The sequence below is a fragment of the Eulemur rufifrons genome, chromosome 19 (genome assembly GCF_041146395.1).
Source record: "Eulemur rufifrons isolate Redbay chromosome 19, OSU_ERuf_1, whole genome shotgun sequence".
Taxonomy (NCBI): Eukaryota; Metazoa; Chordata; class Mammalia; order Primates; family Lemuridae; genus Eulemur; species Eulemur rufifrons.
In genome coordinates, this window is record NC_091001.1 from 33,121,738 (window position 1) to 33,138,231 (window position 16,494).

Consider the following 16,494-nt stretch of genomic DNA (forward strand, 5'->3'; position numbering starts at 1 on the left):
ACAGACAACGTTTATTATTAGATCATTAAATATGAAATGTCCAATTTCGAATCAAAAATGTAGTTTATTATGTCTCAAATAAGAAGTAGTATAATTAGTCAAAGTATGCGTCTAAACTATTGACACAGTTTTGACATCTTAACGGTAGGTTGTTTATGCCAGTAGCAAGGAAGCTTGGAGAACAAGTGGCAGTGAAATCACAAAAGGCGTTTTCCACAACTTGTCAAGAATTGAATGTATTTCCTTGCAAGAAGTGATCCAAAGGCTGGAAGATGTGGTAGTCAGTTGGTGCAAGGTGTGGTGAATATGGTGGATGACAGAGTTTCCAAGTCTACCTGCTATAGTTTGAGCAGTGTTGTTTATGCAACATGTGTTCCAGCATTGTCTTGCAAGAGGACTGGCCTGTCTCTTGACCAGTCTCAGATGCTTAATCGCAAGCGTACCCATCATTTCATCCAATTGATTGCAATAGACATATGCTGTTATTGATTGACCAGGTTTCATGAAGCTATAGTGGATGATACCAGTGCTGGCCCACCAAATGGACACCGTTAGCTTTTTTTGATGAGTATTCGGTTTTAGACTGTGTTTCGGCACTTCATCTTTATCTAACTATTGTGCCAAACGCTTGCAATTGTCAAAAAGAATCCATTTTTCATCACACGTAATAATATGGTGTAGAAATGGTTCCTCTTTATGTCACAACAGCAAAGAAAGGCAAGCCTTGAGACTATTTCTCTTATGATGCTCATTTAGTTAGTTCATTCGGTCCCCATCTGTCCAGCTTCTTTACCTTGCTAATTTGTTTCAACTGGTCCAATATTGTTGAAATAGTAATATCAAACCTTGCTGCTAATTCATGCATAGGTTAAAATGGATTCACTTCCACTACAGCTTTCAGCTCATCATTCACCTTGGTCTTAGGTGTCACCCACATGACTTATTTTTAAGTTTAAAATCACCAACAGAATTTCTCAAACCATTGATGTACGTTCGTTAGCCACATCCTTCCCAAATACTTTGTTGCTATTTCGAGCTGTCTGCGCTGCATTAGTTCCACAACGGAATTCATATTCAAAAATAACACGAATTTGTGACTTATCCATGGTTTCATAAAAATTGCTATAAATAAAAACCTGAAAGATAATCATAAGCCAAACTGTGCGTTTGCAAGACTGAAGCTGTACCTTCAAAATAAAAATAAAACAAATGTCAAAGTGAAATGTCAACGATATCAACTATCAAACTTAGTACTTAAGGAAATCGGACATTTCATACTTAATAACCTAAATACCCGTGTTAGTTTGCTGGGGCTACCACAGCAGAGCACCACAGACTGGGTGGCTTACACAACAGAAATTTATGTGCTCAGTCTGGAAGCCAGAAGCCATGACCAAGGTGTGGGCAGGGCCACACTCCCTGAGTCCTGCCTAGTCTTTCTGTATTCCGACAGCCTCAAGTGTTACTTTGGTGAGCACACATCCAATCTCTGCCTACAACTTCACTTCTGTGTCTGCACCTGTGTCCAAATTTCCCTCATCTTGTGAGGACGCTGGTCCTACTGGATTTAGGGCCCACCCTAACAACCTCATCTTAACTTGATTACTATCTGCAAAGACCCTGTTTCCAAATAAGATCCCATTCATAGGTATCAGGGCTTCAATATATCTAAGAGGGGCAGAATTCACCCCATTACACAGTCAAACACATTCAGTTCTCTCCACACAAGCAGCTTGTGCTTTAAAATTAAGTTGATGATTTACTTTGGGGAGGGGCCGGTGATCTGCGTGGAGTTGAATGGTCTTTCCTGCAGGTGGGTGTCTGTACCCATGGCAGCCGTTCACCCTCCTGTGCTGGGAGAGTCAGTAGTCAGCACCGACTGTGCCTGCTGGGTCAGCAGTGCCTGCGGGGCACATGCAGTGGGCACTGTGCTGCAGCTTTGCCGTGGGCGTCTAGAAGGTCATCCTCTGCTATGAACTCTTGTTGATTCAGGAAGGAGTAAATTTATTCACTCACTCAGGTGAGGGACTGAGTGTGTACCCCCGGAGGTCATTTCTCCCCAGCCACTCAGACTCTTATTCCCGATGAAGGTTATAGCCATTGTTTAATTTTGTTGAAAAGTCAGTTATTCCTCCAGCAAATGCTTCAGGATTGGGATTCAAGCTCTCTCCAGAGCCCAGCAGGAAGAGGACAACTCAGGGGGACACTTGGTAGGGGAGGGAGGCTAGGCCAGAGGACGGCCTGCCTTGGTGCGGATGGGCCCACCTTTCAGGCAGGCAGAGTGGTCAGGCAGGACAGGAGCTGCTTGGGATTTTTTTTTTTTTTTTTTTTTTTTGAGACAGAGTCTCGCTCTGTTGCCCAGGCTAGAGTGAGTGCCGTGGCGTCAGCCTAGCTCACAGCAACCTCACACTCCTGGGCTCAAGCAATCCTCCTGCCTCAGCCTCCCGAGTAGCTGGGACTACAGGCATGCGCCACCATGCCCGGCTCATTTTTTCTATATATATATTTTTAGTTGTCCAGATAATTTCTTTCTATTTTTAGTAGAGACAGGGTCTCGCTCTTGGTCAGGCTGGTCTCGAACTCCTGACCTCGAGCGATCCACCCGCCTCGGCCTCCCAGAGTGCTAGGATTACAGGCGTGAGCCACCGCGCCCGGCCGGGATTTTTTTGAAGTTCTGAAATGTTCCTGTGGACAACAGTTCGCATCACATTGTCACAGTAGCTGAAGCTGAAAGTGGGCTCTATATTTCCAAGAGAGTTTTCCTGAAGCAAGCGTGGCCTGCAGCCCCTTGTTAGGTGAGTAACTGTCTGTTTTCCCACAGGACCACAGCCGCTTTGTCAACTGTGTACGATTCTCTCCCGACGGGAACAGATTTGCCACAGCCAGTGCTGATGGCCAGGTAAGGGCTGGGGCGGGGCCTGGGGGTGGTGGCTCCTCTGCCTGCATCTGCAACAGGCCCGAGACAGCTGCTCCTGCCTCACAGAACTTAGTATCCCCCGGGATGTGTCCTCAAAGCCCAGTACACACATCTCTGCTTTTAGATGGTGCTGGAAGCTCAGTCGAACAGCACTTGTATTTTAGAGTCGGTGGAGAAACGGCATGCTCACTGCTGAGGGCATTCGCACACATACACATAACCCATGTATGTTTTTATTTCTTGGAAGATATACATCTATGATGGAAAGACGGGAGAGAAGGTGTGCGCGCTGGGAGGAAGCAAGGCCCACGACGGGGGAATTTACGCTGTGAGTATGAGTCTGTTTCCTGACTCAGCGTTTGGGATTTGGCCGAGTCCTTGTGGGTAGCCATCCCTACTCATCTTGAAGTTAGACTAAAACTTAAAATGAGAAGCTGAAAGTCAGGGCGGTGGTGCAGACCTTCAGGGTCGTGATAAGGTGGCTGGACAAGCCAGTGGCCAGAACAAGAGGCCCAGAGGTGGATCTCTCTTACCTGGGAAATGTCCCACTCCCTCCCCAGGCTCCGCCTTGTGCTGCCCAAAACTGGGGGCAATAGACAGGCTGCACTCTGAAGTTCTCTGGCATGTGACACACGGTTTTTGTTTGAGTAGATTAGTTGGAGTCCTGATAGCACCCATCTGCTTTCTGCTTCTGGAGACAAAACTTCCAAGATTTGGGATGTCAATGTGAACTCTGTCGTGAGCACTTTTCCCATGGGCTCCACCGTGCTGGACCAGCAGCTGGGCTGCCTGTGGCAGAAGGACCACCTGCTCAGCGTCTCCCTGTCTGGGTACATCAACTACCTGGACAAGAACAACCCCAGCAAGCCCCTGCGGGTCATCAAGGTGAGGCCTGCTCTGGGGTGGCAGGGAAGGGACGAGTGTGGCCAGCAAGGAAAGGGGGGCTGGAGGGGGGCCAAGGGGAAGCTGGAGACCGTGGCTGCTCCACAGGTCCTCCAGGTAGGATTGGGAGAAAGTGTGCACGAGCGATTCAGGCGCTGCCATCAGCAACCTTCCTCTGCTCAGAGAGCAGTTTCCCGTGGGCCTCCCCTAGCAGTGGGTTCTGGCGTCCTTCCCCAGGTCCACCCTCCCGTGTCCTGTCAGCAGGGCCACCCTGGGAGCGCAGGAGGCCTGTGCATGTCTGCTGCTGCTAATGCCGTTGTTGCCAACTGCCAGGGGCCAGGTGCTGTAGAAACCTTGTGAGCTTTTATAGCTGTCACAAAAGAAATTCACACCCCAGTTCTCACACTGCACCTGTGTGAATCATGCGGCCTTTTGTGCTGATCTTGGGCTGCAGTGAAGTTGGACTAGCGGTTCTTGGCTCTGGAACCTCTTGGGAGCTTTAAAAAGAGTTTGCTGCCTGGCCGGGCTCAGGCCGTCTCCAGGATCTTCTCTGGGTAGCCAGACCTGTGCTTCTTGAGCTGAGAGCTGGCTCATTGAGCACCCCCAGGCCTGGCAGAGGGGACACCTGTGGACATCTGGACAGGGCCGAAAGGCTGCATTTCTCACGAGTTCCAGGTGAGGGAGCACCTGCATCACCTCTCCTCCCTCTGAGCACAAGTTGACTCGGCAGGCAGGGAGGGCTCCAGCCACCCCCGTGAGGCTCACGCTGTAAGCAGCAGGCTTGGCCAGATGCTGTGTTAGAAAGAGACAGCGCCTCAGTGCCTTTTACTGGGATATTGTAATGATTTTTCCCAACTCCACTGGAAGGACAGAAATGGCTGTGCCAGTTCCATGTTCTCCAGTCCTGCTGAGAACTGTGTGTACTTTTCTCCAAAGATAAATGCCATATTGTGGCAACAAGCGGAACACCACAGAACGCTTGGGAAGTTCCTGGGGAAAAGCCTTGAGCTCAGACTGTGCCAACTGGCAGTCGAGTGTGGCTGACAAAGAATAGGGAAACTGGCGGGGAAGCCACGTCCCCTGAGAGGGGAAGGGGCTGTGCTGAGCCCACATGGCCACCGTTGCTTCTGTCCCAGGGGCGGTTATGGAGGAGGCTGAGTGCCTCCTCTTGAAGCAGATTTCTGGTTGTAGATGAGTCCTCAGTGCCCCCACTGAGGTAGTCGGGGAGGTTGGGGTATCAGCCCTCAGACAGCTTGGGTCAGGGGACTGGTTGGGAGAGAGCCAGGGCCTCCACCTGCCTCTGCGAGCTCCTGGGCCGCCCCTCAGCCCCTCAGCAGCTGCTGTGCTCCAAGCAGGCGGAGCCCCAGGCTGTCCTCTGTGGGAGGACATGGAGTATTTCCTCCTTCAGGTGGCTGTGAAGTCAGCTGGGTGCTGGCTACATGTCTGCATATACCAGGCACTTGGGTGCCAGGCCAAGTGACCCATGTCCGGGCCACAGGCTTGGGTGCCTTGGAGGGAGGGACGCTCAGGGTGGGGTTTTGTCAGGTGGTCAGGTGATGGGGATGGCCGGTGGTGGCTCGGGAGCGTGTCTTCAGGCAGCTGGGGCGAGGTCTCGGCACACCTGCACCACCGTGTGCGGAGGGACATTTGTCCCCTCCCTATCACCCAGACAGGCTTAGAGGGCAGAAAAGCAGCTGATGGGTGGGGAGGGCAGGGTAGTGTGTCCCCAGCTCACCCTGGCCCTGTGTCTCCTCCACAGGGTCACAGTAAATCAATCCAGTGTCTGACGGTGCATAAAAACGGCGGTAAGGCCTACATCTATTCTGGGAGCCACGACGGACACATTAATATCCTTTGACTCACAGAGCATGCTGCGGAGCTGCTGGCAGGAGAGGGGAATTTCCCGTTCCCACAGTGCCAGGGGCCAGGCCAGCCAGGTGGCTGCAGCCACAGCTGCACTCTCCGACCAGCGTGGCCTCTGGGAGAATCGTGTCTGCCCACGGGGCCCAGTAGCTCCCGGCCTCTCGCTTTGCAGCCCTAAGTGTGTGGCTTAACTTCTCTGAACTTGGGCTGCTCCTCTCCCTGTAAATAACAGCTAGTGTCATCCTCGTCTCAGTGGAGACATTGATTCTTAGAATTCAGAGGGACTTGAACGCCCTCTAGTAGAGTCTCCTTGTTTTTTAAAAATGGTAAAACTGGGACTCAGCTAAAGAACCATTCCCAAGGTCACACACAGCCTGTCATCATCAGAGCTGGGGTGACGTTCCCTGGAGACATGTGTGGGCCCCCTTACAAGTCCCTGTCTGGGGTTTCCATAAACAAGCCTTCTGGTTTCTCCCTAGTATGAGTGTTTCTGTTAAGCTCCCTTGCATGGCCTGGGACTGCTGACACCGCCCTCACAGCAGTCTCGAACCTTGGGGCAGCCATCTGCAGGGCACATAAGGAAAGGGGGTAGAGGGGCTGTCAAAGGTGGTGGTAGAGAAAGCCCCAGAATCTGCCTGCTGGAGCTGAGCCCTCTCCAGACACGCTGGTCCTCACAGGCTCTCAGCTGTGCTCCCACCCTGCTCCTGTCCGCAGTCCTAGTGTGGTGGACCCCTGCTCCAGATAGTTCCTTTCCAAGGGCGTGTCCACAGCAGAACATGTTGCTAGCTCCCCAGAGGGAACAGTACCCTGCGTTTGAAATGAGAGTCTTGTTACGGAAGCCACACTTTGTGCCTGAGCACCTGGGACTTAGTGTCCACAAACCACCCAGGGGCTGGGGCAGCCCCTGAGCCTTTGCTCGAGAGCACACGGCAGGCACAGCCAGCCTGCTGCCAGTGGCCAGGGGCTTGACAGCAGGTTACAGAAAAAAACGAAAGGAACATTGACTCAGTTACGCCAGGTCCCAGTGAGAAGCGACTTCCTCCTGAGCTGTGTGTTCCGAGGGAGGTGCTGACCGCTACAGGTCATTGTGGTCATGGTATCTGATAACGTAGCCGTGTGTGACACTGTTACAAGGAGACTTAGTTGGACTATTTCTAATTTGGCGTGAGCAGTTTTTAAAATGGCCCACTGGCTTGCAGTGGGGCCACCTCGCTGGCTTACCACACGTCTGAAATTCCAGACATGGACATCCAGGAGCCGTCTCCTCAGGCCCAATGTCCTCCCCTAATTGGCTGGGATCTCTTGGCTGCCAGGACTAGAGCTGGGCGTGGCCTCCCCGCAGGACAGGTACCATAGTCCTGAGGCCAGCTTTTCCTTAACCCCCCCTACATTACTGGGATTCAGAGACAGGGGAAAACGACTCCTTTGCTGGGAAAGGCCACACGAATCAGGTGTCCAGAATGACCGTGGATGAGTCCGGGCAGCTGGTCAGCTGCAGCATGGACGACACTGTGCGGTACACCAACCTCATGCTGCGGGACTACAGGTAAGAGCTGCCGGCTCTGGGGGTCCACAGTGAACCTGGATTCCCGCCCCCACCCCGCGCCCCGCCCCTAAAGGCCCGCTGCCATAGCAGTTACTGTTCTCAATAACATTTTATCTGCTCTCTACGTTTCTTCCCCTGAGCATTGTTCCCCTGTTGTCAGGCCCTGAGCCAGATGCTGAGCTGCAGACTCCAGGTGACCTGGGTCATGCTCTTGCCCACACAGGTGACAGGGTGTAGACTTTGCCCTGGGAGCAGGGGGGCCAGATCCCAGCCCCTGTCCTTCAGAAACGTGCCGAGGTCTCTCCTTATCTCCCTCTTCTCATCAGTAAGGGCAGGCGACAACAGAGCCTACCTCAGGCCATTTGAAGGTCAAATGAGGCCCTCAGAGGCGCCGGGCATAGGGCAGGTGCTCAGAGCAAGGTGCATCCTCCTGCTGCCCAAGGGTGAGACAGGCACACGGCTGCTCTAATTAGAAGACACCCTCTTGTTCTGTTTTTGCTCGGTGCCTGTGATTGACGGTCACTGGAGCTAGGAGAATAGCTGTTACAAGTGGTCTGAAGCTCTATACAGGTGAGGGGGAATGCAAGGGATGTGTTCCGGGTCTCTGAGAGGCCTCTGCCCCTGCAATGCCCCAGGACTGGCCCCTCCCCTACCCCACACTCACGTGTAGACCACAACAGGACCTGTTGTCCTGCCTGGGACCTGTCTCCCCTGGGAGATGTGGGCTCTGGGGTGCATCTTGGGGACCGCAGCACCAGCTCATAACAGATGGGCCATGCTTGCACAGGCCCCACTTGCCTGACTGGCCCAGTGTCTTAGGAGTCAGTTGAGCCTCCCAGTGAGTGGCAGAAATGGCCCCAGGACCCAGGCGTCTGGGTCCCACTCCTCTTTCTACTGCCTGTGGTGACCCTGCTCTTAAACATCCCTATGAAGGTCTTCCTTGGCCACATCTGCCTGGTGACCTTGTTGCAGAGCGCATCCAGCAGGCATTGGGGACCCCATGCTTGGCCTGGTTACATAGAAGTTTCCTTGACTTACAGTTTTCAAAGAAGTTTGTATGCATGTTCAAATTTTTCTAGGATGAGGTTTGGTAGCAGTAGCCAAAACAAAAGATTTTCACCCATTAAAGGCAACAGATTCTTTAAAAATCAACCCCTTATCAGGGGGAAGCAGAACTCAATTCATCTATGCCCAGGAAGCTCCAGTCTTTAGCCAACAGATATGGGTACAAAAGCTGCCACTGGGCAGAATGATGGGGTCGTGGGTATTTATCACAGATAAACAGGACAGAAGCTGTTCCCTTCACTGCCTCTCACCACCCTCTCCCCACACCCCACCCCCACCACCCCTCCCATATTTTAGCAAGTCCTTGCTTCAGTGTAGGTTACCATAGAGTCCCTTCTCCTAAATAGCTAAATTGCCGTGGCTTTGCAATGAGTATATACGGATACCTACACTGAACTGCTCAAACGTTAAAGTCACCTGCTTGCCCTTCTTTCTAACAGCGGACAAGGAGTTGTGAAACTGGATGTTCAGCCGAAGTGCGTAGCTGTCGGCCCTGGGGGTTACACTGTGGTCGTGTGCATCGGGCAGGTTAGTGTGAAACTCGAAGGCACGGTGGAATAAGGGGTCGGAGCTTATGGCTGTGTGCTGCCTGGTTTCTACATCCCACTCCCGTCCCGTCTGGCAGTCGCTCTAGCCAACATTTCCATAGGGCATTCGCTTGTGCTGTGCTGAGGGCTTCGTGTGTATTCATTTAATCTTCACCGCGGTCCTACCAGTTGGGCAGGGCATTGGCCCCATTGTACAGAAGAAGAAGTGGAAGCACAGACAGATGAGTTGCTTGTCCAGGGCTGGGATTTGTTGAAGCAGCAGACCTGACTGTGTGCCCATCAGCCTGCTGGGTCCCCAGGGGACTCCACTCAAGTGGGTCTGTCTGTCTGTGCTCGTGTGCAGGTCCCAGCCCTGCTGCATTGGAGCTGTGTGACTTCAGGCATTTACCTCACCCTCTCTGAGCTTTAGTGTTCGCATCCCCAGCAGACTCACAGGGGTGATGATGAGGAAATACATGTTCAGCTCCTCACACCGTCTCAAGTTCTCTCACAAACAAGGAGGCTGAGCCTCAGAGCAGGCTGGTGGGGCCCTCAGAGCGTTTCTACCAGTGGCAGGATCGTACCCAAGCCAGAATAGGGTGCAGTTTTTCTGCCTCCATAGCCTGGGTTCTTATCCAGTGAGGGCACTGGCACACCTCTTCTTTTGGAATTTCTAGAGCAAAGCACCCTCAACTGAGACCCAAGCCTGACCTACTTCGTACGGAATTCTGCTCTGTGGCAAACATCTGTCAGTGGACCTGGGCATCCTGGCATATCGGTTGGGGGAGGCAGGTGGCACCTGGGTTCCCTTCGGCACATGTGACAAGCCTCCCTAAAGAAAGCTGCCATTCAGGATCCTCCTGCCCCTGCTTAGTCCTCTGAACTTAATTGCTTCAGTGAGAAAGGACTGCTGTGCGTCCTAGAAAATGAGGACTCTCTGCCAAGTAATTATCACACACACACAGTCTAGCCGGCCAGAGGGGCATGTGGGGGAAGGCTGGGAAGCAGCGTTCTAGAAGGCTGACGGGCAGCTCCTCTTCTTACGGTGGGACTTCTCCAGCCTCAGTATCTGCACCTGGCTTCTGGTGAGGGGTGGAACTCGGGTTTGTCCCTGTCCACGCTGTGAGCCTCAGGCAGAGCTCTGTCTTAGGCCTCAGTTCTTTATCTGCAAAGTTGTCACGAAAAGCTGTCCCTGCTCTGAGGCTCATAGTGAGTGCCCCGTATGGTTGTAGTGTGCCAGGGGACAGGCTCTGGGGAGTCCCTGGAACCCTCGGAATAAGCTCTAGGTGAGGGTCTTCTGCAGAGTTCCCTGTTACCCAGGGGTCAGGGAGTGCTGAAAGGGGCCCGGGATTTTAGATCGGGAAATTCCCCCATGGGCTCGGGGCTGCAGAGGAAAAGCAACCTCGGCCCTGTGCAGCAGGCACGGGTTTCTGGGCACTGTGCTGTGCGGCCATCTGTCCCCACTCCCCCCAATCCCTGAGGCTGTCAGCTTGGGTGGTTGAGCAAGGTGCCCCCAGAGTGGGCAGCCCCAGCCCCACGGCTGACCTGCTGGAGTCGGGGCTTGTGCCCAGCACCTTGGTGCCAGTGTTCTCGCTGTCACCTGGGTGCCTGCACTGTCCTCATGCTGTCACACACACATTGATGACCACGGGCTCTTTTTGCCTGAGTAGCCAAAGCCTAGAATGCAGACGTGTCATCATCTTGCCCACTGTTGCTTTAGAGCCACTTCCTACTGCTCTTGTTCTCTCGAGCTTTAGGAGGACTCTGTTCAACTAAGTCTGTTTATTATGCACATTGCATGATGGGAAAACCAAAGTGCAGTGACTGAGAAGTCCGTGCTATAGTAGTAACCGCAGTAATGAGGTAGCGATGATGATGGTGACAGCAGCGTTTACTGAGATTCTGGCTGACGAGGACCTACCTGTCACTGATCCGCCCAGCTCTGAGGTTCACGGACCGGGGCTGAGCCCCAGGGGTGTGGCTCGGAACCCAGCTGGCCTGTGGCGAGGTTGGGGATGGAGCCCACGGGGGGCTGCCCTGCTCTGACTGGCTGCCCATGTGCCCGCAGATTGTCCTGCTGAAGGACCAGAAGAAGTGCTTCAGCATCGATAACCCCGGCTACGAGCCTGAAGTTGTGGCAGTGCACCCCGGCGGAGACACGGTGGCTGTTGGGGGCGCGGTAAGGCCTTTTCCTTTCCCCCACGCCCTCTGACTTTGGTATCTGGGTGTGGCTTGGGGACAGCCTGGGCTGTGTGAGTCTTGGGGAACACAACGGGGCTGAGGTCTGCGGATCCCCCTCTGCAGCCCCGCTGCCCTCCTGCCACCAGAGCAGGGCCCTTCTCCTGGCCAGCCGGCCTCGGGCTCCCTGCCCTGCCATGAGTCCCCTGCAGCAGGTGCCGAGTGTCCGAGCAGTGAGGTGCACCAGCCGTGCTGTCCTACTGGAGCACCGGGGTCAGGCCAGGCGGCGGGAGTGAGCCCTCAGGGGTGTTCATACTACAGTTCTTGTCACCAGACCCTCAGGGAGCGTCTTCTACGTGCCAACCGCTGGCTGGGCCAGGTGTGGTGGCCAAAGTGCCCACAGTCTTGGGGAGTCCAAGGGTTCCGGGCAGTGAGGTAGGGGGCGCCAAAGAAGGGCCGTCTTGGCCCCACGTCAGCCCTGTGAGTGCCTGGGGAGCGAGAGGGCGACAGATCAGGAAAGGAACCAATAGCACTCGGTTGTACAAGGAGAGAGATGAATTTTCTTAACGCCTTCAAGGTGCAGTGCTAACCTGAGCATTGTACAGTTTTCCTTGATTTCTGCCTTCTCGTCATCCACAGTATATTAATAATTCTCGTGCCCTTTAGTAAGTAAGGCTTGTGCGTGCAGAGCGGTCACCATCTGCCCGGCTGAGTCCTGAGTGCTTTACAGAGGAACTCATGTCTTCCTCCTTGGCCCCAGGATAGGGCAGCCCGCTGGTATCCAGCTCTGCCGCAGACGTGGCGGTGCCCCCCTGTCCTAGAGGCCGGTCTGCCTGTGTCCACACACTGTCTCAAGGTGGTTGTGACGCAGAGCCAGGCTCTAGAGCTGGCCCGTCCAGGCAGAGGCGGCTTCCTCCACCAGCTTGGGGACCTCAGGTGGCCAGCTGTTCCCTGAGGTACCAATGGCCTTTCTCACAGCGCTGCTCAGAGAATTTCAGGGATCCGTCCACAGGGAGGGCCATGCTATTATTGTGGGAACAAAGACCCCCAGGGTTGGTGGAGACAGCTGTGGGGACGTGGACTGCCACCCTTAGAAGGAGCAGGTGTGCCCTCCCCGGGAAGCAGTTGCCTGAGCATGACGGGGTGACAGGCAGGCGGACGAGGTGCTCGCCGACAGCTGGGGCCACAGGGAGCCTGGCCAGGTGCCGGGCAGGCAGGGACGGCCTGAGGAGGGTGGACAGACAGGGCCCTCACTAGAGAGCTGCGCACATGCAGGCGTTTTCTCAATGTTTGTCCTGTGAACGTCTGTGCTGGAACCTCTGGGGGCATTTATGAAAAGCGCAGGCTCAAGCACCCAAACATGCAGAATCAGAATGGGGGGAGACCTAGGGTGAGATTTTAGCAGCCTCCCCAGGTGATTCTGCCCGCTGTGGTAAGTAAGCTGTGGGATCTGCTGCAGGGTTTAGGAAGTACCCTCTAGTACATGTGGCAGAAGGAGCTACCCACCTGGCCTGTGGGAGCCCGGGCAGGGCCGTAGCAGAGCAGCGGTCAGAGCGAAGGCACCTTCTCTTACTAGGACCCTGACTGTCCCCTTCAGAAATGGGTGGGGAGGGGGGCATGGGGCGTGTGTGCACTCTTGTGTGTCGGGGCTGGGGGGAGCCTCACTTCCCCCTGTCCCCACTTGCAGGATGGCAACGTCCGCCTGTACTCCATCCTGGGCACCACGCTGAAGGACGAGAACAAGCTCCTGGAAGCCAAGGGCCCCGTGACAGACGTGGCCTACTCCCACGATGGCGCCTTCCTCGCCGTGTGTGACGCCAGCAAGGTGGTCACGGTGTTCAGCGTTGCCGACGGCTACTCGGTGAGCAGGCAGCCGGCCACCTCTGTCCCGCGGGAGGCGGCAGGTGGGAAGTGCTCCGTGCTCGGTGGCCTTGGGCTGCATGTTTCTTAGGCTTAGTTTTCTCGTCTCTGAGTAGCAGGTGCCTCATGGGATCAAGAAGTCGGTGAGTCCGTAAGGGTCACCTGGCACAGCGTTAGCACCTGATGCAGGACTCTGGCCCAAACCCTGACCTGCTGCCTCTCTGTTTTCAACCTGCAACTAGGAAAACAATGTTTTTTATGGACACCACGCAAAAATCGTCTGCCTGGCCTGGTCACCAGACAATGAACACTTTGCCTCCGGTGGCATGGACATGATGGTGTACGTCTGGACCCTGAGCGACCCAGAGACCAGAGTCAAGATCCAAGGTGACTCCTGCCCCCAGGCCTTGGCAGGGAACGCCCATGGGCCCGGACTCTGCCGCCCATCCTCTGCCTGCTGTCCCCAGGGCTGTCACTTCTGTGCCTCTAGGGAGGTGACTCGGTGGGGGCAGGGGTCATGTTCTTCCCTCCAGCAGACACCAGCTGCTCTGCTGGCCTGGGCTAGCCATGCCACAGGGCCTCAGGGCGCTCTGTGTCCCAGTGGAAGCACACGGGGCCGTACCCAGGACATGTGCTGAGCCAAGTGAAGGCCTCTCTCTGGAGGCCTCCCCACCCGGGACCAGGCTCCCTCGCTCCCTCGGGCAGCTGTGTCGGGTGGAGGTACAGTGTGAGCCACATGTGAATGTTACATTTTTCTAGTGGCCACATTTAAAAAGGAAACAGGTGAAGTTACTTTTAGCAGTATGTTTTATTTAACCTGACATATCATCATTTCTCCCTGTGGCGACCACTCATCTCTTTTTGGGGCCCCACATGGGTAGCACCTCCCTGATCTCCCATGCACCCCTGTTCCCAGCACCGTCTCCTGGTCCCTTTTCCACACAAGGCAGCCTTTTGTTTGAAACATACAGCAAGTCCGAGCCCACCCCCAGAGCCTGTTCCCAGCCGTAGGCTGAGGGGGGCGCTGTTGAGCTGCGTCTTCAGCATCCCTCGCAGGCGGGCAGAGGGAAGGCAGCCCAGTCCGGTTTGGGGGAGACATAAATCAGATTTCACTGGCTATTCTGGTTTGTAAGGAAATAGACATTCTTCAGGAGAATCAGACAAGTTCATGAATGAGGTGGATCAAGAAAATATTACAGCAAGAGCCAGTGGGGTAGAGAGTCAGGGATCGGGGTCTGTGTCTGCTGTGTGGTCACGGCTTACCAAACACAAGCTGACCCAGCATCGGGCTTTCGTGCACGTCGTTGAGTTCTACGCCTGCAAAGAGTCAGTGGTGATGTGGACGGAGCTGGGGCTCCAGCATCACAGTGTTGCCATGGCAGGGGTGGGGGCCACCTGGGCTGGGGGCGCGGAGAGCTGGTGGACGTCCCCCTTCCTGGAGCGGGGAGCCTCCCTGGGCTTTGCGGGGAGGGCTGGCCACAGAGGGAACCACGGAATGCCCCCTCCCTGCTGGGGTCTGGAACCTGATCAAGTGCGACTCTTGCCGGGAGGAGTCAGATGAGTCCCCCAACCCCATGCTGCTCAGCCTTTCATTGGTTGTCACACCCCCAGTTTCATACACGTAGATACTATGTTTGTGTTTATGGTTTTTTTCTGTATATTATTGCTTTTGTACATAAAAAGAAACAGATTTTTTTCACCCCCTTATGGAGAGGGGACGTTTTTGGTTGTCAGGACTTAGAGAGAGAGGGAGTGGCTGGCGTCTGGTAGGTCGAGGCCAGGGAGGTTGCTTGTTCTCCTATATGGCACAGCAGAGTTACCCGGCCACCTGTCCCCACGCTGTTGTCGTCCCAGGCTCCTCCTGATAAGGGGAAGGAGATCTGATTAACAGTGACCCTCAGTCAGTTTCTCAGGGCCCTGTTGATGGTTTGGGTGCAGCTTGTTCGATCTTCCTAGTCCGAGATCTATGTAGAAGCAGAAAAATTTGGGTTTTCCTTATGTCGAGTCCTCTCTTTCCAGATGCACACCGGCTACACCACGTCAGCAGCCTGGCGTGGCTAGATGAGCACACGCTGGTCACGACCTCCCACGACGCCTCTGTCAAGGAGTGGACAGTCACCTACTGAGGAGCCCACCCCGGACAGACCGAATCAGGGACTAGAGTTTAACTGCAGCGGAACACATCATTTCTCTATTTCTGTAACGCGCCCCTGCCCCCGCCCGCCGCAGGAGGGAGGAGGGCCTTAACGATGACCCCGCCTCTCTACAGGGTGTCCGTGTCTGTACGTGTCCTTCTGAAAGCTTTAGACAGTAACAGTTTGCACATGAAAAATAAAGCTAGCACTTCAACATCGCGTGGAGCATAACTAAAACCCACAGCCCAGCCAGACCTTGAGAATGCAGAACATTCCAGAGGCAGCAGCCTCAAAAGCACAGAGCCCCCGGCCCCCCTCTCCACACACACACACACACACACACACACACACACACACACAGCTCTTGCTGTCTGTCAGGGGCGGTTGTACAGGTTAGCGGCCCGTGGCTCCCTCTTTCCTACCTGCAGAACATGTCTGTACCAGCGAGAAGAGGGAATGTTCGCTGCAGTTCAGCAAAGCCGGAATTCTGTGTAGAGCAGGTGTCTGTCTCTCCTGTAGTGTGTGTGGATCGCCACGTGGCAGCCTCCAGAAAGCCGCCTTAGGTCAGGTGGAGACACACACGTAACCCTTGGATGTGTTTCACTGTCAGATTTTGTGCTTGATTTTAAGAATGGAATTGTGGGATTTTTTTTTTAATGTATTTTAACTGTTGCCTGTCAGTTTACAAGCTAGCACATCGACGGCACCGTGTCCAGGTTTCTAGAGCCCTTGTTAGCCAGACCCAGGTGTCCTGGTCACCGTTTCACCATCAGGCTTGGATGTTTTCCTGTCTTTCTCTCCCCCTTCTGCTCCTAAGAGCAAAGATTAATTTAAGGGCAAAGATGAAGTCACTGTAAACTAATCTGTCATTGTTTTTACCTTCCTTTTTTTTTTTTTCAGTGCAGAAATTAAAAGTAAGTATAAAGCACCGTGATTTGGAGTTTTTTTGCGTGTGTCGGAATCACTGGTAAATGTTGGCTGAGAACAATCCCTCCCCCTTGCACTTGTGAAAACACTTTGAGCGCTTTAAAGAGATTAGACTGAGAAATAATTAAATATCTTTTCTCTTCATTGTGGATCACTGCCTTTGTGTGATGGGGGCATGTGGGGTGGGGGGGGTCCTCTCTGGGACCCTCGTGGCTTCAGGTGTCTCGCCAGCCTGCAGCCTCGAAGGGAGATATTCAGGAACCTGGAAGCACTTGGTCTGCCGCGTGTTGGAAGGAAAGCCCCAGACTCCATCCCGACCACAGCATCACTGTGTGAGCTGGGCCACATCCCTGCCTTCTCTGCGCCTAAATTTCTTCATTTGTAAACTGAAAACGTTGAGCCAGATGATGCGGAGATCCCATCTAATTCTCAAATTGCTGGTAGTCTGTGACCTTCCTAATATTGCCTTCAGGTAAAGAATAACCCGAGTATAGATGTTAAAAACAAAATTCCCAAGCATCCAAGTTAATTGCAAAGTGAAAGGGACTGTTCTTGGCTAGAAAGACAACATGATAAAGTTGTCTATAAATTTGC

At 54.0% G+C, this 16,494-nt stretch overlaps 1 protein-coding gene across 1 annotated transcript in view; it reads left to right on the plus strand.

Moving 5' to 3' along the window:
• Positions 1 to 16,013, plus strand: part of WDR1 (WD repeat domain 1) — a 40,739-nt gene extending 24,726 nt beyond the window's left edge. Inside the window, exons 3-12 of the mRNA XM_069495225.1 lie at positions 2,822 to 2,899; positions 3,165 to 3,245; positions 3,569 to 3,802; positions 5,559 to 5,646; positions 7,052 to 7,208; positions 8,714 to 8,801; positions 10,869 to 10,979; positions 12,666 to 12,839; positions 13,081 to 13,225; positions 14,858 to 16,013. Coding sequence (XP_069351326.1) covers positions 2,822 to 2,899; positions 3,165 to 3,245; positions 3,569 to 3,802; positions 5,559 to 5,646; positions 7,052 to 7,208; positions 8,714 to 8,801; positions 10,869 to 10,979; positions 12,666 to 12,839; positions 13,081 to 13,225; positions 14,858 to 14,964 — 1,263 coding nt within the window. The 3' untranslated portion in view covers positions 14,965 to 16,013. The remainder of the gene's footprint in view (positions 1 to 2,821; positions 2,900 to 3,164; positions 3,246 to 3,568; positions 3,803 to 5,558; positions 5,647 to 7,051; positions 7,209 to 8,713; positions 8,802 to 10,868; positions 10,980 to 12,665; positions 12,840 to 13,080; positions 13,226 to 14,857) is intronic.
• Positions 16,014 to 16,494: the final 481 nt, after the last annotated feature.